Raw genomic sequence first — 23,046 nt, 5'->3', positions numbered from 1 at the left:
ACTTGTGTGTGGAGATATGTGTGCCTTTAAAGTTGTCATGTTGAGTTCCAGGATAGGTGAGAAAGGCTATATGTAACAGGTTACTAAGTAGGAAGGTAAAAAACCTTGGTGCATTTGCTCTAGGGACTATTGAGGAAAGGGAATTTTGGTTCTCACCTGCAATTTTTAAGCAGCTTGGTGAAGGTAGAGGGTCTCCTTGGGTAGGGCTCTGGGGTATGAGGAGAGAGAGGCCTACAAGGGAAGAAGGGAGAGCATGCCTGGAGGAATAAATGACACTTAGGTGGTGGCAGTATCTAGTTCCAAGGGGCTCTTGGGGAACATTTGCTCTCAAGTAACATCTCTCTGAAGTAAGGAGAGCACAATGTCCAGGTAGAGGAAGGTAAGTGTATATGGTTAAGGATCTTTCAAGGGAACCAGTCTGATTTAAATTTTAAGCTTTTAAAAATGTGACTGTGAATTGAGATTAGCTCTCTCCCCCTCACAGGCTCCCTTGAATTGTACCAAATAGCTTTAACCTTTCTGCAAGTAGCACCGTATGACTCAGGATTGACTGCTGCTGCCATGTATGCAGAATGGAAGTCTAGAGGTGGCCAGTACTGTGTATGCTTCTGGCAATAGGCCATTTGGTCCCTTTGATTTGCAGAAAATGAGGCAGGAGGTAGAGGCAAGCAAACATGCCAGATTTCCCTGGGTCAACTTATTTTAGGATGGGGCAGCTCCACATCGACACAAAAACTCTGAGGACTAGAGTCTAGTGCCTTCAGCAAGATTGCTCCTTTGACTCCCCCCCCCCCCCCCCCCCCCCCGTGCTTGGCATGGAGTAAATGCTCAGTAAATATTTACTGAATAAAATTGATAGAAGGCAACAGTAGTATCTTTTCCAAGAAGCTTAAAATGCTTCGCCTCTTTCATTTTGCCTGCTTTCCAGTCTACAAAAGATCATTTCATTAAGTACTTATGAGCATTTATATCATTTCTGTTCTGCATTGGCTCCTCTAAGGCATCCATCCCCTGGACAGTGTGCCCTGGTAGTTACTGTCTCACCAGAAACTACATATCCATTAAGTCATAGCATTAAAGCAGGTGTGTTTCTTTTTGTTCCAACCATTTCAACCTGCATATACTGTTCAAATGGGTGATTGAAAAATGCTCTTTAGGGAGTATAATTAGAAAAACAAAAAAAACAGTAGTTACTATTTCTGTCTGCTGGGCCTTGTTTGTTCTGCTGTTTCTTCTTTTTTTTAATAATACATATTTTTTATTTTAGAGAGGGAGAGAGATAGAAACATCAGTGATGAGAGAGAATCATTAACCGGCTGCCTCCTGCATGCTCCACATTGGGGATCCAGCCTGCAGCCTGGGCATGAGTCCTCACTGGGAATCAAATTGTGACCTCCAGGTTCATAGGTCAATGCTCAACCACTGAGCCACACCAGTCGAGTTGTGTGGCTTCTGCTAGATCAGTGTGATGACTCATTAATAGGTCTTTTTAATTTAATCAGTTTATTTTACATTATTGACAAGGTAGCTGTATTGCCAGGTCCGAGACTGACATCATCTGACCAGGGTAAAGAAGAAAGCGATGTTGTCATGGCCACTGTGGCATCATGTGATTATTTTGAACATTTTAAGAGAAGTTTAAAGGTACTTTGAAGCCTAAATAAACTCTTGGAAATTTGCTATTAAATAACAGCCTTTTGAAGTGAGAGACAGGTGGAGGTCATTTTGTTCATTTCGGTTATTTTTTTTAATCATCATCTGAGGATATTTTTCCATTGATGTTTGTTTTTTTAGAAAGAGGGAAAGACAGAGACAAATATAGATATGAGAGAAATACATCTATTGGTTGTCTCCTGCACAAGCCCCGACCAGGGCCTGGGCTGGGGAGGAGCCTGCAGCCGAGGCATGTGCCCTTGACCAGAATCAAACCTGGGACCCTTCATCCACAGGCCGATGCTCTATCCACTGAGCAAACCGGCCAGGGCCTTTTTGGTTGTTTCTCACAGGGAAACTGGTCCTTAGGTGTGTGCATCTGGCCCTCCCACAGCATGTGCCTTGGAAGCTGCCAGGGTCCTTCCCCAGCACGGCACTAACAGTGCCTCCCCTCTACCAGACTTAAGTCTTCCCTAAATAGGCTATTTTCCCTGAGACACCATTGCTTTCCTGTCAGTCCAGATTCATGACCTTAATCAAAAACTTCCTTTATCGGTACCTGTTTAAATTGCTCTAACGAGTTACCATTTGTCTGGTATGAAGAAGAAATTGAGTCTTTAAACAGGAATGAGTGTATTCCACAGCAGTGTTAGGCGGGATGGGATGTTTATTAAAATCCATAATTTATTCTTCTGTATCTTTGTGCTGCTCACCGTGGCCACTGGTGTTTGGATCTGCCCCTCCTTGTGTGTTGTCACTGTCATTTCTAATCTTGGCATGTTTGCTCTACTGTTCTGTTGCCTTATCAAAGATTTGCCCAGTAGCTGGGAAGCCTCTTCCTTTAAAATGACTTAAGAGTAATGCCCTTTATCAGGTAGAGAGAAATCGTAAATGAAAACTCTAAGTAATGTTTTGGGCTCTCCGATAGATTTTAGAAGAGGGGCTCCTGGGAGGTAAATGGGGATGCCACCCAGCTTTGGCACATTCTTAATGAAACTAATGATTTTAATAGACTGACTTATTAGTCCCGTTAATTTATACCCTCATTACAAGAGTGTCTGTTCAGTGTTTGCTAAATTTTTAGCAGTCTTGGGAGGCTAAACCTCCTCTTTAGTTTCTGCTGCAGCCATGGCAATTGTCTCTTTTTCATCTAAAAAGAGTGGCTCCAAAGGCCCAGGGTAAAAATGAGTAGTAGCTGTAATAGTCTGTGGACATTGGGACTAATCTGGGGAACTCTGTCTTAAATCCTGTCAGGCTAAGAATTGGCTTCACATACCACATGAAATAAAAGAGAAATAAGGGTTATCTGTTCATCCATCATACTTCTTGACCTCACAAAGAAATGTCTATCTAGTAGGATGGTATTTTAGCTCCCATCAGCCCCGCTTTCAGAATCTGAACAGGGCAGCTGTATGTTAGGTGATACCTAGGGAAGAGAAATGGAGTGGAAAGATCTTTGTACCAGACTCATCACTGATTTGCCTGATGAACCTCCACCCAAATTAGGGTCTTTCTGCCAATTTGGTCCAAAAATGTGATGAAGACAAAGAAAACAAAAGAGCTCTCTCTGAGATCTGAGAGTGGCAGGAACCCTGCATGCTCAGGAATGATATTTATCATTAGATGGTGGATGCCCATTAATGGGACAAGCAAACCTGACATCCTGGCAGCTCCCTAGAGCTGGACCAAGTGCACACTCTCCTTTGAGGCTGCCAGGTGTTCCTAACCTTCGCATAGATAGACCTATGCATCCCTAGACAACCGGTGAAAGGAATAATAACTGATTTAACGTTATAGCTTCTGTTGAGTCAGGACCCTGGATTCCTGGGCTGCCCCAAAGGAAAATATAGGGCCCGAGTGGGGAGCTGCTCGCATTCGTGGCCCCACCTTTTTCTGCACTAAGTAGTACAGGTGGAAGGCAGGGAAGCAGCTGTGTGAAGAGAAGCTGCACCTTTGGACGGGTGGTTCTGTAGCATGTGGGCACTCTCTTACAGAAGAGAGGCGAAGAATAGATGGAAGGCCCACACTCAGTCTCCAGTCATTCAGGAGGTCTTTTCCCTCAGGTCTGATGTCCTCTGAAGATTTCTCTGGAAAGGAACCAAACTCTTTCCAAGGCTTGGAATGGTACTTTATTTCTCAATAGTTTTATTTTTTTTAACCCTAATTTTCTTTATTTAAATTTTTTTTTATTGATTTCAGAGAGGAAGGGAGAGGGATAGAGAGAGAGAAACATCAATGATGAGAGAGAATCATGGATTGGCTGCCTCCTACATGCGCCCCACTGGGGATGGAGTCAGCAACCCGGGCATGTTCTCTGACCGGGAATTGAACTGTGACCTCCTGGTTCATGGGTTGATGCTCAACCCCTGAGCCATACCAGCCAGGCATAACCCTAGTTTTCAAACGAATGTATTATTTCTCCCATAGAAAGGCAGAAAAGTGCAAGACAAAATAAATTTCACTTCTCAGTTTCCATGGTTACTCACTGTTAATGTTCTGGGTCTTTCTTTGAGTGTGGCACTTTGGCACTCTGTGATGTGGTGCTGCATTGTTCCATGTAAACAAGTTGGCTCTTGCTCTGGCTGTTTGGCTCCATTGGTTGGAGCATCATCCCAGTAAGGGCACATACCCAGGTTGTGGGTTCAATCCCCAGTCAGGGCACATACAAGAGGCAACCAATCAATGTTTCCCTCCCTTTCTCCTTCTCCTTCCCTCCCTCCCTCCCTCCCTCTATTTCTCCCTCCCTCTATCCCTCCCTTTTTCCCCCCCTTCCCCCCCCCCCCTCTTTAAAATCAATGAAACAAACACACACGAAAACAACACCAAATTGGCTCCTTGTTAAGGGAGTTGGATAGCCACCTTAAGGGGAAAGGGCAGATTTGGTGCCTCTCATACACAGACATTCTCAACCAAAACTCCTCTTTGCTAACTGCTTAGGAGCCAGGATTTTGGTTTTAAGTTTATTCTGATTTTTAAAAACATGTTCACCTGCTTTTTCTTTCTTTTGCAAAATGTTAAATCATTAAAAAATGTATGTTTATCTTAGCTATTAGATTTTTAGGCTCTCTTAGGGTAGGATTGTTACTTTTGGATAGTACCTGGTTGTATGTAGCATGGACCTTTTGTATAATAGGTCCTGAACCAAATTTGTTGTCTGATCTGTTAAAGGATATCGATATTTTGGACTCTGACAGATTCCATATGTCAGCCTACTGGGGTGGTGGTGATGGGGAGGCTACTAAATATTATGATCTAGTACAGCCGTGGGCAAACTATGGCCTGCGGGCCGGATCCGGCCCGTTTGAAATGAATAAAACTAAAAAAAAAAAAAAGACCGTACCCTTTTATGTAATGATGTTTACTTTGAATTTATGTTAGTTCACACAAACACTCCATCCATGCTTTTGTTCCGGCCCTCCGGGCCAGTTTAAGAACCCATTGTGGCCCCCGAGTCAAAAAGTTTGCCCACCCCTGGTCCAGTAGGAGCCAGTTCTCTTTTAGGATATAGGTATTCTATTCTCATGCTCAAACTTTTTGTTAGTGTTTTATCTTAAAAAAAATTTTTTTTTAAAGACTTCTTTTTTTTTTTAAGAGCAGTTTAAGGTTCACAGCAAAATTGAGAGGAAAGTACAATGGTATCTCTACACATGCATAGCCTTCCCCATTATCAACATACCTCACCAGAATGGACATCTGTTATAATTGACTAGAGGCCCGGTGCACGAATTCGTGCATGGGTGGGGTCCCTCAGTCTGGCGGGTGATCAGGGCTAATTGGGCCATCTCGCCTAGTCCTGATCGGGGTTGATGGGGGCTGGTCGGCTGGGGAGGGACCATGGGAGGTCTCCAGGGTATGTCTGGCCTTCTCATCTAGTCCCGATAGGCTGGACCCCAGCAGCAAGAAGCATCTGCCCCCTGGTGGTCAGTGCATGTCATAGCGATTGGTTGAGCGGTCGACCAAATGGCACATCATTCACTCAGAGCCCATAGTTTATATTAGGGTTCCCTCTTGGTGTTGTTTACTCTAGGGTTTGAACAAATGTAATGATGCTTCTGAGGGCTGAACTCTTATTACTTGTACTTGGACTACTTGTACGAGGTCGTGTAAAAGGAAATAACTTACTTTAAAATTTTTATTTATTGATTGATTTTTAGAGAGAGGAAGGAAGAGAGAGATTTGTTGTTCTGCTTATTTATGCATTCACTGGTTGATTTTTGTATGTGTCCTGACCAGGGATCAAACCCCACAACCTTGACATATGGGGATGATAGTCTAACCAACTGAGCTACTAGGCCAGGGCCAGAGGAAATATCTTAAAGAGCTGTACACTCAGTAGGTGCTTAGCAAAGGTGGCAACAAGATGAGAGTCACTTAAATTCACTACAGTGAGCACTTAATTAATTTTTGTTAAGTTGAAAGCCTCAGTCCAGGTGTGGGAGATAGAAAGTTGACTGTGACGCAGCTCCCGATCTTTAGCAGCGACCCTGTCCAAATAAGTGGCTCTCAGGCAATGTGATGAGTGCTGTGCTGATGATGTGATACTGGTGCTGCTGGAGCCCAGTGGGTGGAAGGGAGAATCAGGCCTGGGTGTTGGGGAAGGCTTCCCTCCTCTCAGATGTCAACCCTCAGCAAGTTTATATTCTCATAGGGAAGTGGATGGATCAGTTCACAGAAGGTAGGATTCCATGTATATAGTCTCGCTTTTCTATTATTCATTTGACAATGTCTGGGTGATCTATCTATTCCAATACATAGAGCAGAGCTTCTCAAATTTTCTTGGGTCTTCGACCCTTAGTACCACACTAACTTTTTTCACCTTACTCCTACACCAAAAGAAATACCTAACATTTCAGTTTATTAAAAATTTAGGTTTAAATAATAAGCATTTATATCCTTCTAACTAATGGGTGTTTGAAAGAATAATACACATAACCTGAAAAATAATTTATTCCTTTTAAAAATTTATGTTCTCTTTTTAAAAAATTTATCTCTATTGTTGAAAGTTTTACAAATATCCCCCTTTTTTATCTCCATTGAGTCCCCCCACCCCCTTGCCTTCATCACACTATTGTCTATGTCCATGGGTTATGCATATCTATATATATAAAAAGGCAGCTACTGTAATGACTATAATGACCTAACAACCGGTCGCTATGACGCCCACTTTGGCCAGCGAAACGGCCCCATAAGGGGGTGGGGCCAGTGACCAACCTTGTGGCCCCTCCCCTCTGCTGGCCTGCCCCTGATCGGACTCTCCCACTCCAATCAAGAGTGGGGCCTGCCGGCCAAAATGCCCCCTCTGTCCCGCACCCCCCCCTCACCAACCGAGCCCCTGATCAGCCCGTCCCACCATGATAGGCCTGCAGCCCCTCGCCCTAGCCGGCCCGCCCCTGATCACACCCCCTACCCCAATAGGGGGCGGGGCTGGTGGCCAACCTCCTGAAGCCCCTCCCCCTGGCTAGCCACGCCCCCAGTGGGTCCCCACCACCCTGATCGGCCCGCAGTTCCTCCCCCACAGCTGGCCCTACCCTAGATTGGCCCCCTCACCCCGATACAGAGGACCTACTGTATATAAAAAGCCGGCTGGCCAACCACCCATGGCCCTTCCCCCAGGCCACTGGCCCCTGATCGGCACCCCACACCCACACATAACGGGGCGGGCCGGCCGGCCAACCTCCCGCCATCTCCTCCTCCTGACAGGCCGAGCCCTGATCCATCCTGATTGAGGCCGGGCCGGCTGGACAGCACCCATGCACGAATTCGTGCACTGCGCCTCTAGTATGCATTTAAGTTCTTTGGTTAATTTCTTCCCCCTCACCTTCTCTCAAGGATAGTAACTTATTAATGAGATGTGTATACTGTTGAGCATTACATAACTTCTCAAGCCTTGGGTTCAGATTCTATAACCTGTTTGCTGTTCTGTAGTTTTCCTTGTTTGCAATTAATACCATTTTTATTTCTTTATTTTCATTTTATTTATTTATTTTTTTAATTAAATCTTTATTCAGATTATTACATTAGTTACTCTTTTTCCCCACCATAACTCCCCTCCACCCGGTTCCCACCCCACCCTCTGCCCTCACTCCCCACCCACTGTCCTCATCCATAGGTGCACGATTATTGTACAATCTCTTCCCTCACCCCACACCCTCGCCCCCCCCCCCCAGAATAGTCCATTCCCTTTCTATGTCCCTGATTCTATTGCAATCACCAGTTCATACTGTTCATCAGATTATTTATTCACTTGATTTTTATTTTTATTTTTTATTTTTTTTATTTTTATTTTTATTTTTTTAAATATATTTTATTGATTTTTTACAGAGAGGAAGGGAGAGGGATAGAGAGTTAGAAACATCGATGAGAGAGAAACATCGACTAGCTGCCTCCTGCACACTCCCCACTGGGGATGTGCCCGCAACCAAGGTACATGCCCCTGACCGGAATCGAACCCGGGACCCTTCAGTCCGCAGGCCGACGCTCTATCCACTGAGCCAAACCGGTGCTGGCAATTCACTTGATTTTTAGATTCACTTCTTGATAGATGTGTATTTGTTGTTCATAATTTATATCTTTACCTTTTTCTTCTTCTTCCTCTTCTTAAAGGATACCTTTCAGCATTTCATATAATACTGGTTTGGTGGTGATGAACTCCTTTAGCTTTTTCTTATCTGTGAAGCTCTTTATCTGACCTTCACTTCTGAATGATAGCTTTGCTGGATAAAGTAGTCTTGGTTGTAGGTTCTTGGTATTCATCACTTTGAATATTTCTTGCCACTCCCTTCTGGCCTGCAAAGTTTCTGTTGAGAAATCAGCTGACAGTCGTATGGGTATTCCCTTGTAGGTAATTGACTGTCTTTCTCTTGCTGCTTTTAGGATTCTCTCTTTGTCTTTTGCTCTTGGCATTTTAATTATGATGTGTCTTGGTGTGGTCCTCTTTGGATTCCTTTTGTTTGGGGTTCTCTGCGCTTCCTGGACTTGGAAGTCTATTTCTTTCACCAGGTAGGGAAAGCTTTCTGTCATTATTTCTTCAATATCTTGCTCTCTCTCTTCTTCTGGCACCCCTATAATTCGGATGTTGGTACGCTTGAAGCTGTCCCAGAGGCTCCTTACACTACCTTCGTATTTTTAGATTCTTTTTTCATTTTGCTTTTCCGGTTGGGTGTTTTTTGCTTCTTCGCATTTCAAATCATTGACTTGATTCTTGCGCTCCTCTGGTCTGCTGTTGGGAGTCTGTATAAGATTCTTTATTTCAATCAGTGTATGCTTAATTTCTAATTGGTCCTTTATCACAACATCGAGTGTCTCATTAGATTTCTTGAGCATCTCACTACATTTATCGGCGGTCTCACCAGTCTTTTTGAGGGCCTTATTAAATATATCGGCGGCTTCTAGACAGTTCTTTAAAGACCTTAAAAATGTGGTTTTGAACTCTATATCCAGCAGTTTGCTTTCCTCCCATTCTGTCGTTTGTGTCCTGTTTCTTTGTCTCGGCATTTTTTATGCTTCGCTGTGTCGATAGAGTGCTTTTCTGTGCTAAGTGTCCCAATTACCTGAGGTAGACACTCTTGGTGCACCCCCTTGTGGGCTTTGTGCACAGTCTTGTTGTAATTAAGCCTTGATTGTTATAGTTATCACTGTGAGGAATTGACCTCCAGGCCAATTGGCTGTGAGAATCAGCTGTGTCTGCAGTGGGAGAACTTCTGTGCTGGAGACACCCCTCTGGGGCTAGACTTGCTTCGATGGGGCTTTGGTGCTCACTGAGTCTGCCCCCTGAGTGTGTCTTTTATGGTTCCACGGAGCTGCAAACTGGATGGTCCCACTCTGACCTCTGGGCTTCCTGGCTCCTGGATCTCTAGGGAGGTGCTAATCTAGCCTTTGCCTGAGGCTATCCAGCAAAAGTCTCCCTGCAGGGCTTGGGCGGGGCGGGTCCCACAGGATCAACAGGGCGGGGTTAGCAATTATGGCTGCTCTCAGTCTTGCCCTCAGAGGCTCTGCTTCTCAGTGTCCCAGTAATCGCTGCAAGCCCCACGGAGAGAAAGCTGCCCTAGGGTTCTGAGCGATGTCAGACAGTCCCGCTTCTCGTGTATGAGTCTGGGTCCCTAGAGACTCGGCCGGAACTGGAGCTCAGAGCCTGAGTCTCCCTCCCAATTGAAAACAACAACCACGCCCTCAGCTGCCAGCCCTCTCCGCATGCACTTTGCACCTTAGTATTTTACTTCAGCAATGCGCCTCCTCTGAGTCTCGGTATGCTTTTCTCTTTCCTCCTAGTTGTAGAACTTCCACTCAGCCAGCCTTCCTGTGGTTCTGGATGATGTCCGTTCCGTCTTTTAGTTGTATTTTTGAAGTGGTTGTTCGAGGCAGCAAACTCCGGTGTTTACCTATGCCGCCATCTTGGTTTTTCCTAATACCATTTTTAATGGAAATATACATACATTTTTAAAAATTTAAAAAAAAATCTTTTTATTGATTTCAGAGAGGAAGGATGGGTCGGGGGAAGAGAGAAAGAAAGAGAGAAACATCAGTGATGAGAATCATTGATTGGCCTCCTCCTCCATACCCCATACTGGGGATTGAGCCCAAAACCCAGGCATGTGCCTTGACCGGGAATTGAACTGTGACCTCTGGTTCATAGGTTGACACTCAACTACTGAGCCACGCCAGCTGGGAAGAATATGCATACATTTAATAAAATCTTTTGAGATACAGTCTATTTCCAAATTGGGGTGGGTTTGCCTAAGACCTTATCTGGGTAAAATTACTTTGGGTTGAAATAGCTTTCAAGTTAAGAAATTCATCTATATACAGACAGTCCTCTGGTTTCATCGGACTTGACATACGTCGTTTCGTGGTTACGTTGCCATCTCCCATTTATTTATAACAAAAAAATGTTCCATCATTTCGATGTATGTACATACGTGCTTTATGTTTTTTATTATGTATTTACCACAAGTAAAGGTCAGGAATTGTTATCTTTCTTTTAAATTTTTTTTTACTGTTTCACTTCATTACTGCTATGTATTTGCTCCATGTGAGTGACGTAGGTGCTTATGTAGGTGGGTTCCGACTTACGGCGAAAATCACATTACGTCGCGCTGTAGGAATGGATCTTCGACGTAACCTGAGGACCTACTGTATATAAAAAGCCAGTGACCGGAATACTGTAACGACTAGAACGACCGGTCGCTATTACGCCCACTGCGGCCAGTGAACTGGCCCAATCGGGGGGTGGGGCAAGCTGGCAACCTCCTGCGGGGCCCCCCCCCCCCCCCCGCTGGCCCCACTCCCAATTGGCCTCTGCCACGCTGATCAAGGGCGAGGCAGCCAGCCAACCCCCCCACAGCCCCTCCTCCTGCCTGGCCCCAACCCAGATCGGCCTCCCACCCCAATTAGGGGCGGGGCCAACTAGCCAACCACCTGTGGCCCCTCTCGATTGCTGGCCACACCCCCGATAGGCCCCCACACCCCATTGGCTCCCAGCCAAACCCCCCAGCCGGCCCCCCACAGTCCAATCGGGCAGGGCTGGCAGGCCAACGGCCCGCAGCTCCTCCCCCCAGCTGGCCCCACCTCCTAATCAGGGGTGGGACTGGCCAGTCAACTACCCGCAGCCCCTCCCCACGCCTGGTCCTGCCCCTGATTGGGCCCCCAATACCAGTTGGGGGCGGAGCTGACTGGCCCACTGCCCACAGCCACTCCCCCTGGCTGGCCCCACCCTAATCAGCCCCCACCACCCCATGGGCCCGCATCCCTTCCCCCAGGCCAGCTCTGCTACTGATTGGCCCCCCAACTCCGATCAGGAGTAAGGCCAGCGGCTACCGCCCATGGCCCCTCCCCCTGGCTGGCCCCGCCCCTGATCAACTTCCTCAACACCAATTGGAGGTGGGGCCCGCTGGCCAATTGCCTATGGCCCCTCCCCCTTAGCGGGCCCATCCTGGATTGGGCCCCAATTGGGGCAGGCTGGCCGGCCAACCTTCCACCATCTCTTCCCGACAGGCCCTGCCCCGATCAAGGCTGGGCTGGCCAGGCCCCACCCATGTGTGAATTCGTGCACTGGGCCTCTAGTGTGTGTGTGTATTTAGATGACTATTATTTAGTCTTAAAAGAAGAAGGAAATCCTGTGATTTGCAACAACATGGATAAATATAAAGGGCATTATGCTACGAGAAATAAGGCAGACAGAGAAAGGCAAATACTTCATGTGGAATCTGAAAAAGAAAAAAGAAACAGTTGAACTCATAGAAAAAGTAGAGAAGTGATTGCCAGGGGCTGGGGGGTGGGAGATATAGGGAGAGGTTAATTAGTAAAACGGTACAAACTGTCAGTTATAAAATGAATAAGGTCTGAGGATCTAATTATAGCATGGTAACAACTCTATTCTAGATAATAAGAGGTAATATGCAAATTGATCCTCACTCCATCACACCATCACAAGATGGCTGCGCCCACAGGGAGGCAGGGTTCCCATAACAACCCATAATGAGCAATCAGCAGGGACCTGAGGCTGCGCCCCCCACCCGGTGGGGCTTGATGGGGGACCTCAAGCCGTGTCCCCCGTCCCGGCAGGTCTTGATGGGGGTGGGGCAGGCCAGGTCTGGGTCTCACATGATTTTGAGGTGCACGCAGGTGGGCAGGGACTTGACTCTGGGTCCCGGAGCGTGCCCAAGACTCTGACAGAAGGAAGATTTTCATACACATTTTACTAATTTCCTTTCATCTCTGACAATTCTATTATAGAGAAAGGGCAAATAGCAATATCAAAATATTTCCTCTAATTAATTCCCTTTTAATGTGCACGGATTTCGTGCACCAGGCCACTAGTATTGTATAATTGTAATTTGCTGAGAGTAGAATTTAGATGTTCTCCCACACAAAACAGCTAAATACATGAGTTGATAGATGTGTTAATTAGCTCATGAGGGGGAATCCCTTCACAATGTACACATACCAATTCATCATGTTATATACCTTAAATATCTTACAGTTTTTTGTTAATTACACCTCATCAAAACTGGAAAAAGTGTCTGGTCCATCCAGGGACCAGTCCAGTATCATAATCAAATTTTGTAACATCTCTTTAGTCTTCTTTAATCTGGAATACTTCCTAAATCTTTGCCATTCATAACTTTGACACTTTAAAAGAGTTATTTTGTAGAATGCTCCTCAGCATTTGTCTATCGTTTCCTCCTAATTAAATTGAAGTTATGTACTTTTGTCAAGGTTACATAGACATGATACTGTGTCCCTCTTATTAGGTGGGAGCATAAGTCAGTTTGTACTCTCAGTAGTGATGGTAACTTTGATTTCTGTTATGGGTGTGTCTGTCAAGTTTCTCAGCTGTGAAGTAACTGTTTTTTTTTTTTTTTAAATCCTCTCCCAGGGATATGTTTTTTCTTTATTGATTTTTAGAGAGGAAGGAAGAGAGGGAGGGAGGGAGGGAGGGAGGGAGAGAGAGAGAGAGAGAGAGATTGAGAGATTGATCTGTTGCCTCCTGTAGGCGCCCGGACTGGGAATTGAATCCATCAGTCCATAGCCCAGGTATGTGCCCTAATGGAGAACCAAACCAACTGATGCTCCAACCAACTGAGTCACCTGGCCAAGGCTGTAAAGTTTCTATTTTTCCCTTTGCAATTAACAAATAGTTTGAAACTATGTAAATGTTTTGCGCCTCATCAAACTTTTACCAACTAGTTTTAGCATCCAATGGCTCTTGCTTGAACCAATTTTTATTAATGATATCTACTAAATGGTGGATTTCTAATGTCATCATTTCTTCTGCATTAGTGGTTGACATTCAATTGTAAGTAAGAAGGAAAACTTTTCCCTAATGTATGTATGTATGTATGTATATGGTTATAGCAGCATTAGGTCATTATACCTCACTAATGTTATTTATTTTAATGCTCAAAGTGACTTTTGAAACTTGCTTTTTAGTGGTTTTTAATTGTTTTTATGAACCTACAGAAAAATAATTTGTATGCTAAATAAAATATTTAAGAAATATTCTATATAATAAAAGGCTAATATTCAAATTGTCCCCACAGGTGAGAGTTTGACTAACCTGGGGTTAGACATGCGTTGACCACCAGGGGGCGGTGGCAGGCAGCCAGCCAGTGGAAGGGAGGCAGCGGCTGGCAGTCCCTAGGAACCGTAACCGTGCCTGAATTTCTTGCAGTGGGCCTCTAGTGTGTACTATAAAACAAGACAATCATACTTTATCTGGCTTTAATGACTTTTAGTCCTCAGATAGACATACGGATTATAGCAGCAGTTGCTCAAGAATTGAACCTTCCAAGTATCTGGCTATTGTTGCACATGACACTGAATGGCTTTCTATACTTTCCTAGAAATAATGGTTCCTGTTTTTTATATCATTGACAGTTTTTCACAAAGTTTTTACCACACATATGTGTCTGTGTATGTGTGTGTGTAATATCACACAGTAATGCAATGTTATAATAATTGCCGTAAAATAATAATCTTACATTTTTAAGATAGTTAAGAAATGAGCAAAAAATATGTTTAAGATAGTTAAGAAATGAGCAAAAAATACGTTTATACATTCTTTCATATTAACTCACATATTTGCCATTTCTAGTGCTCCTCCTTTTTTCCCCATGGATTTGAGTCATTTTCTGATGTTATTTCCTTTCAGTCTAAATGACTTCCTGATATCAACAAATCTGTCTTTATCTAGAAATGTATTTTACTTTCATTATTGTAGGACAGTTTTGCTGGTTTAGAATTTTTTATTCAGCACATTGAGTATGTCATTCCACTGTCTTCTGGCCTCCATTGTTTCAAATGAGAAGTCAGCCAACTGTAATGCATTTTTCTCTTGCTGCTTTCAGATTTTTCTGTCTTTCAGCACTTAGACAATGATGTGTCTAGGTGCAGATCTCTTTGTATTCATGTTACTTGAGGTTTGTTGCATTCTTGGTTATATAGATTCATCAGTTTTTGACCATTATTTCTTTTTTAATGTGTGTCATTTTCTTTTTCTCTCCTCTCCTTTGGATACAGCCATTAGGTATATGTTAGTATGTTGATGCTGTCCCACAGACCTCTGAGCACTGTGTATTTTTCTTTAATCTTCAGACTGTGTAATTTCTACTTATTTATATTCAAGTTCACCGATTCTTTTTCTATCATTTAGAATCTCCTGTTAAGTCCCTCTAATGAATTTTTAATTTAGTTCTTGTACTTTTTGTGGTAAAACATACATAACATATAATTTACCATTTTAACCATTTCTAAATGTACAGTTCAGTGGTATTAAGTGCATTCACATTGTCATGCAACCATCAGAACTTTTCTTCTTCTCAAACTGAAACTCTGCTACCCATCCTATATAATAAAAGGCTAATATGCGACCGAATGGTGGAACGACCTATTGCTGTGATGCGCACTGGCCACCAGGGGGCAGATGCTCAATGCAGGAGGTCAGTGTGCTGCCACAGGGGGAGCGCTGCTCATCTAGAAGCCAGGCTCACGGCTGGCAAGCACGGCTGGCAAGCACAGTGGCAGTGGCAGGAGCCTTTCCTGCCTCCTCAGCAGCGCTAAGGATGTCCCATGGGGAGCAGGCCTAAGCTGTCGGTCAGACATCCCCCAAGGGCTCCCAGAGTGCTAGAGGGCACAGGTCTGGCTGAGGGGACCCCCCTTCCCCCCAGTGCACGATTTTTGTGCACCGGGCCTCTAGTATTTCTGTAAAAGAGAGGGAAAGAGCCAGTCACAGTGAATAGACTGTTGATCCTCCTGCTTTTGGCCAGGAGTCACATAACCCACCACTCTGACAGCTGCTGAGGTGTATCTTACTTGGAGACCTTTTGCAAGAAGATTGTGGTATAGGAATCTTCCTCTTACCTATAAGTTTGAAGGACTGAAAACAAAGGAAACTAGGAGATTAAACAATCAGAAACTCTTAGCCTGACAATTATATCTTCAATAAATATAGTTTACATTTAGCAACGTCCTTTAAATACATTATTTCGGCTTCCAATTACTTGTGAGGAAGTTATTACCATCTTAGTTGGTAGGGAAAGAGATTGAAAAGATGGGAAAGGAAAACATATTTTCGAGTCACCATTGTATGTCAAGTACCATTAGGAATTTTTGGTACTTGCCCAAGATTACACAGTTATTAAGAGGTAGAGAATGCATTTGACCCTGAGTGATTTTATGAACTTTATATGTATAATGTAATGCATATATTAAACACTAGTTAGATAAATGAAGTTAGACTTCTTGAGGTAATTTTGTGCCATAAATTCACCTAAATATTTTCCTTCTTTCTTTTCTAGTATCTACCACAAGCCTCAGTGGTTCTGACAGTGAGACTGAGGGGAAGCAACGCAGCTCTGATGATGCATTCAAAGCAGACTCTCTTGTGGAGGGAACTTCTTCCCGCTATTCCATGTACAATAGCGTCTCCCAGAAGCTTATGGTATGTTGGCACTTGTGTTGGGTTTCTAAAGCTGCACCAGAATTGTGAGAGAGAGGGAATTTGTATTGATTGGTATGAAAAGAAGAAATGCTAGGGAGTGAGTTTTTCCTTTGCTTTTTAGCTACTGAAATTTAGTAGAGTATGGCTCTCTTTTCAGTAGAGGTATTGTTCACATTGGAGCAGTGTACGCCAACCTTTCGGACCTCACGGACCACCGGTTGCCAACCAGTGCCTTGGAGTTCATCCATATGAAGTGGTTGCTCAGGCCTGCTGCTGTTAATCGCCCTCCAGGGGAAATAGACACAAATCTTCTTAGGATTGAGTTCTTTTATTGGATAAGGATCTTTGGGTTTGAGATTTAGGTCTTTGATTTTGGGGGTACATAATTGAGCCCAGTAACTCTAGAGGTCAGTATGAGCTGATACTTGTGACATTTAAAAAAATGATTCTGTTCAGGAGCTTATAGTACCTCCAAGACCTGTTTTGCATGAAGCAATTTTTCAGTTGATCTTTTGATTTGGGCTTCTGCAGGCCCTCATTGTCCTTGCCTATTCATGGTCTTTTTGAGTTCCATATAAATTTTTGGAATAGTTGTCCTAGATCTGTGAGATATGCCATGAGTATTTTAATAGGGATTGTGTTGAATCTATAGATTGCTTTGGGTAGTACAGCTTTTTTTTTTTTTTTTTTTAATTGATTAAGTTATTACATAAGTGTCCTTATCCCCACGTTACCCCCTATCCCCCCACTCATGCCCTCACCCCCCTGTTGTCTGTGCCCATTGGTTAGGCCTATATGCTTGCATGTAAGTCCTTTAGTTGATCTCTCCTCCTTACCCCCACCCTCCCCTGCCTTCCCTCTGAGGTTTGACGGTCTGATTGATGCTTCTCTGTCTCTGGCTCTGTTTTTGTTCATCAGTTTATGTTGTTCATTATATTCCACAAATGAGTGAGATCATGTGGTATTTGTCTTTCTCTGACTGGCTTATTTCACTTAGCATAATGCTCTCCAGTTCATACATGCTGTTGCAAATGGTAAGAACTCCCTTTTTACCGCAGCATAGTATTCCATTGTGTAGATCAGGGGTCCTCAAACTTTTTAAACAGGGGACCAATTCACTGTCCCTCAGACCGTTGGAGGGCCGGACTATAGTTTTAAAAAAAAACTATGAACAAATTCCTATGCACACTGCACATATCTTATTTTGAAGTAAAAAAACAAAATGGGAACAAATACAATATTTGTATTTGCTTGTGGCCTGTGGGCCGTAGTTTGAGGACCCCTGGTGTAGATGTACCACAGTTTTTTAATCCACTCATCTGCTGATGGGCACTTAGGCTGTTTCCAAATCTTAGCTATGGTGAATTGTGCTGCTATGAACATAGGGGTGCATATATCCTTTCTAATTGGTGTTTCTAGTTTATTGGGATATATTGCTAGAAGAGGGATCACTGGGTCAAATGGGAGTTACATTTTTAGTTTTTTGAGGAAACACCATACTGTTCTCCACAGTGGCTGCACCAGTCTGCAATCCCACCAGCAGTGCACGAGGGTTCATTTTTCTCCACATTCTCCCCAGCACTTGTCGTTTGTTGATTTGTTGATGATAGCCATTCTGACAGGTGTGAGATGGTATCTCATTGTCATTTTGATTTGCATCTCTCAGATGATTAGTGACTTTGAACATGTTTTCATATGTCTTTTGGCCTTTCTTCTGTCTTCTTTCGAAAAGTATCTATTTAGGTCCATTGCCCATTTTTTGATTGGGTTGTTTATCTTCCATTTGTCAAGTTGTATGAGTTCCCTGTAAATGTTGGAGATTAAACTCTTATCAGTGAAAACATTGGCAAATATGTTCTCCCATGCAGTGGGCTTTCTTGTTGTTTTGTTGATCGTTTCCTTTGCTCGCAAAAGCTTTTTATTTTGATGTAGTCCCATTTGTTTATTTTCTCTTTAGTTTCCATTGCCCTAGGAGCAGTATCAGTGAAAAAATTGCTTCGGCATATGTCTGAGATTTTGCTGCCTATGGATTCCTCTGGTATTTTTATGGTTTCCTGTCTTATGTTTAAGTCCTTTATCCATTTTTAGTTTATTTTTGTGTATGGTATAAGTTGGTGGTCTAGTTTAATTTTTTTGCATGTATCTGTCCAAATATAAATTTCCCAACACTATTTATTTATTTATTTATTTATTTTTTTAAATATATTTTATTGATTCTTTACAGAGAGGAAGGGAGAGAGATAGAGAGTTAGAAACATCGATGAGAGAGAAACATCGATCAGCTGCCTCCTGCACATCTCCTGCTGGGGACATGCCGCAACCCAGGTACATGCCCTTGACCGGAATCGAACCTGGGACCTTTTGGTCCACAGGCTGACGCTCTATTCACTGAGCCAAACCGGTTTCGGCCCCAACACTATTTATTGAAGAGGCTGTCTTGATTCCATTGTATGTTCATGCCTCCTTTGTCGAATATTAATTGAGCATAGTGGTTTGGGTCGATATCTGGGTTCTCTATTCTATTCCATTGGTCTATATGTCTGTTCTTGTGCCAGTACCTGGCAGTTTTGAGAAGAGTGGCTTTGTAATACAGCTTGATATCTGGTATTGAGATCCCACCTACTTTGTTCTTTTTTCTCAGGATCGCTGCAGCTATTCGGGGTCTGCCGTAGGTATTTTAATAGGGATTGTGTTGAATCTATAGATTGCTTTGGGTAGTATGACATTTTAATGATGTTAATTCTTCCTATCCATGAACACAGTATAGGCTTCCACTACTTTGTATCTTCCTGTATTTGTTTTACCAGTGTCCTACAGGGTTTGTTTGTTCTTTTTGTTTTTTGTTTTTTGTTTTTCTTAATGTGCCTCAGGCATGAAACAGCTCTGGCCAGCAAGACAGGCATCAAGCTAGGATTAACTAAGGACTGCATATCTGATTTGCCCCTGATTGATATAAGAGCAACACCACCCATCAGATGTCTCCTTGCCCATTGCCAGTGGGTTATCCTACAGTTTTATGAGTAAAGGTCTTTTACCTCCTTGGTCAAGTTTATTCCTAGGTATCTTATTTTGTTATCGTTGTTGCAGTGATAAATAGGGGTGTTGTTTTTAGTTTCTCTTTCTGAGAGTTTATTATTGATGTGTAAGAGTACCATTAATTTCTGGATGTTAATGTTGTATCTTTCTATGTTGCCAAATTCATTTATTAAATCTAGTAGTTTTTTGGTGGAGTCTTTAGGGTTTTTTATGTCCAGTATCACATCATCTGTGAAGAATGATGGTTTTACTTCCTCCTTTCCTATTTGGAAGCCTTTTACTTTTTCTTCTTGTCTTTTCTCTGTGGCTAGGACTTCCAGTACTGTGTTGAATAAGAGTCATGAAAGCGGACATCCTTGTCTTGTTCCTGATCTTAAAGGAAATGCTTTTAGTTTTTGCCCATTGAGTATGACGTTGGCTGCAGGTTTTTCATATATGGCCTTTATTATGTTGAGGTATGATCCCTTTATTCCCTCTTTGCTGAGAGTTTTTATCATAAATGGGTGCTGGATTTTGTCATTTGCCTTTTCTGTGTCTATTGATATGATCACACGATTTTTATCCTTCATTTTGTTTATGTGATGTATCACATTTATTGATTTGTGAATGTTTATATCAGCCTTGTATCCCTGGAATAAACCCCACTTGGTCGTGGTGTATGATCTTTTAATGTACTGCTGGATCCTATTTGCTAATATTTTGTTGAGGATTTTAGTATCTATGTTCGTCAGGGATATTGGCCTGTAATTTTCTTTCTTTGGAGTGTCTTCATCTGGTTTTGGAATTAGGATAATGCTGGCCTTGTAAAAAGAGCTTGGAAGTCTTTCTTCCTCTTGAATTTTTTGGAATAGTTTGAGGAGGATAGGTGTTAGTTCTTTGAGTGTTTGGTAAAATTCTCCTGTAAAACTATCCAGTTCAGGGCATTTGTTTGCTGGGAGTTTTTCTTTTTTTTTTTAAATCCTCACCTGAGGATATATTTTCCATAGATTTTTAGGGAGGGACAGTGTGTGTGTGTGTGTGTGTGTGTGTGTGTAGAGAGAGAGAGAGAGACAGACAGAGACAGACATCAATCTAGAAGAGAAACACATTGATTGGTTGCCTCCTGCACCTACCCTAACTGGGGATGGGGATGGAACCTGCAACCAGGTACGTGCTTTTACCCTGGAATCGAACCTGAGACCCTTCAGTGCCCAGCCAGGACGACACTCTAACCACTGAAGTTTTTTTTATTACTGCTTTAATTTCAGTAGTTGTTATTGGTCTATTCAGGTTTTTTGGTTATTCCTGATTGAGTTTTGGGAGATTGTATGTTTGTAGGAATTTGTCCATTTCACCCAGGTTGTCCAATTTGTTGACATATAGTTGTTCATAGTATGTTCTTACAGTCCTTTGTATTTATGTGATGTTAGTTTTTACTTTGCCTCCTTCATTTCTGATTTTATTTATTTGGGTTCTTTGTCTTTGTTTCTTAATGAGTCTGGCTAAAGGTTAATCAACCTTGTTTATATTTTCAAAGAATCAGCTTTTGGTTTCATTGGTTGGTTGTATTGTTTCTTTGTTTCTGTCATTTATTTCCACTCTAATCTTTATTATTATTATTATTATTATTATTATCCTTCCTTCTTTTAGGTCTGGGCTTTTTTTAAAAAAAGGTAAGTTTTTATTGATTTTATAGAGAGAGGAAGGGAGAATGAGAGAGAGAAACATTGATGAGAGAGAATGATTTGTTGGCTGCCTCCTGCATGCCCCCTACTGGGTATCAAGCCCACAATGCAGGCATGTGCCCTAGCCAGGAATCAAACTGACAGTCTCTTGGTGCATGGGATGATGCTCAACCAACTGAGCCACGATGGCCAGGCACTCTGGGCTTTTCTTATTGTTCTTTTTCTAATTATTTTAGTTATAGGGTTAGATTGTTTATTTGAGATTGTTTCTTGTTTCTTTTTAGGTAGGCCTGTAATACTATGAACTTTTCCTCTTAGGACTGCTTTTGCTATGTCCCATAGATTTTGGGTGTTCATTATCATTTATTTCCAGGAAGTCTTTTTATTTCTTCATTGATCTCATTGGTAACTCATTCATTATTTAATAACAGACATTTAGCCTCCATGTGTTTGAATGCTTTTGAGTGCTTTTATTGTATTTAATTTCTAGTTTCATGCTACTGTGATCTAGAAGATGCTTGATACAGTTTCAGTTTTCTTGAACTTGTAAGACTTATTTTGTGTCCTGACATGTTGTCTATCTTTGAGAATGTTCCATGCATATTAAAAAGAATGTATATTCTGCTGCTTTGGGGTGAAATGTTCTGTAAATATCAATTAAATCCATTTTGTCTAATGTGTTGTTTAAGGTCGCTGTTTCCTTGTGATTTTTTTTTTTTGTCTGAAAGATCTATCCAGTGATAATAGTGGGTGTTAAAATCCCCTACTATGGCTGTATTGCTGTCAATCTCTCCCTTAAAGTCTTCCAGTAGTTTATTTTTTTATATATATTTAGGTGCTCCTTTATTAGGTACATATGTATTTACCAGGGTTATATTCTCTTATTGGTTAGATCCCTTTAGTATTATGTAGTGACCTTCTTTGTCTCTTGGAAATTTCTTTTCTGTCCCTTCACTTTTTTTTTTTTTTATTTTTTATTGATTTTTTACAGAGAGGAAGGGAGAGAGATAGAGAGTTAGAAACATCGATGAGAGAGAAACATCGATCAGCTGCCTCCTGCACATCCCCTACTGGGGATGTGCCCGCAGCCCAGGTACATGCCCTTGACCGGAATCGAACCTGGGACCTTTCAGTCCGCAAGCCGACGCTCTATCCACTGAGCCAAACCGGTTTCGGCTCTGTCCCTTCACTTTTATCCTGTGTGAGTCTTTTGTTGTGAGGTGGGTTATTTGTAGACAGCACATGTATGGGTCATGTTTTCTTACTCTTTGAGCTACCTATGTCTTTTGATTGGAGCATTTAATCCATTTGCATGTAATGTTGTTATTAATAGGTACTTATTTATTACTATTTTTATTCTTTACTCCTCTATCTCTCTATTTCTTCTTCTTACAGCACTCTTTTTAACATTTCTTACAGTTCTGGTTTGGTGGTAATAAAATCCTTTTGCCTTTTTATTTTTGGGGAAGTTCTTTATTTCACCTTCAATTTCTTCATTTCTTTAAAAATACATTTCGTATATGTTTTTATTGATTTCAGAGAGCGGAAGGGAGAGTGAGAGAGAGAGAAGCATCAATGATGAGAGAGAATCTGCTGCCTTCTGCACACTCCTACTGGGGATTGCGCCTGCAATCCGGGCATGTGCCCTGACAGGGAGTTGAACTGTAATCTCCTGGTTCATGTGTTGACGCTCAACCACATAGCCATACTGGCTGGGCTCATTTTCAGTTTTGAATGATAGCCTTGCTGAATAGAGTAGTCTTGGTTTCAGATCCTTGCTTTTCATTACTTTGAGTACTTCATGCTGTTCCCTTCTGGCCTGTTGTGATTCTGTTGAGAAATCTTCTGACAGCCTTATGGGAGCTCCCTTGTAGATAACTGACTGTCTCTCTCTTGCTGCCATAAGATTATCTCTGTCTTTATTTATTTTTTTAAATTAAATCTTTATTGTTGAAAGTATTACATATATATCCCCCCTTTGACCACTTCCAGCCTGCCCCATTCCCTACCCTAGGTCTTCAGCACCCTATTGTCTGTGTCCATGGGTTATGCATATATGCATACAATATCTTTGGATGATCTCTTCCCGCCCACCTACCCTCCAAGTTCCCTCTGAGATTCGATAGTCTGTTCCATGTTTCTGTGTCTCTGGTTCTATCATCAGTTTATTTTTTTCATTAGATTCCACATATGAGTGAGATCATGTGATACTTGTCTTTCTCTGACTGGCTTATTTCACTTAGCATAATACACTTC

At 42.5% G+C, this 23,046-nt stretch overlaps 1 protein-coding gene and 1 pseudogene across 2 annotated transcripts in view; one reads left to right on the top strand and one right to left on the bottom strand.

The window, feature by feature from the left end:
* CMTR1 (cap methyltransferase 1) overlaps positions 1-23,046 on the top strand; it is a 64,567-nt gene that overhangs the window by 4,283 nt on the left and 37,238 nt on the right. For both annotated transcript variants that reach the window (XM_036316611.1, XM_036316610.1), the window contains exon 3: positions 15,948-16,090. In XM_036316611.1, the coding sequence (XP_036172504.1) occupies positions 15,948-16,090 (143 nt within the window). The remainder of the gene's footprint in view (positions 1-15,947; positions 16,091-23,046) is intronic.
* LOC118660893 lies at positions 18,948-19,092 on the bottom strand (annotated as a pseudogene).

The sequence above is a fragment of the Myotis myotis genome, unplaced genomic scaffold (genome assembly GCF_014108235.1).
Source record: "Myotis myotis isolate mMyoMyo1 unplaced genomic scaffold, mMyoMyo1.p scaffold_m19_p_7, whole genome shotgun sequence".
In the NCBI taxonomy this organism is placed as follows: Eukaryota; Metazoa; Chordata; class Mammalia; order Chiroptera; family Vespertilionidae; genus Myotis; species Myotis myotis.
Note: the sequence above shows the minus strand (reverse complement) of the source record. Positions and strands in the feature narration are given on the sequence as shown.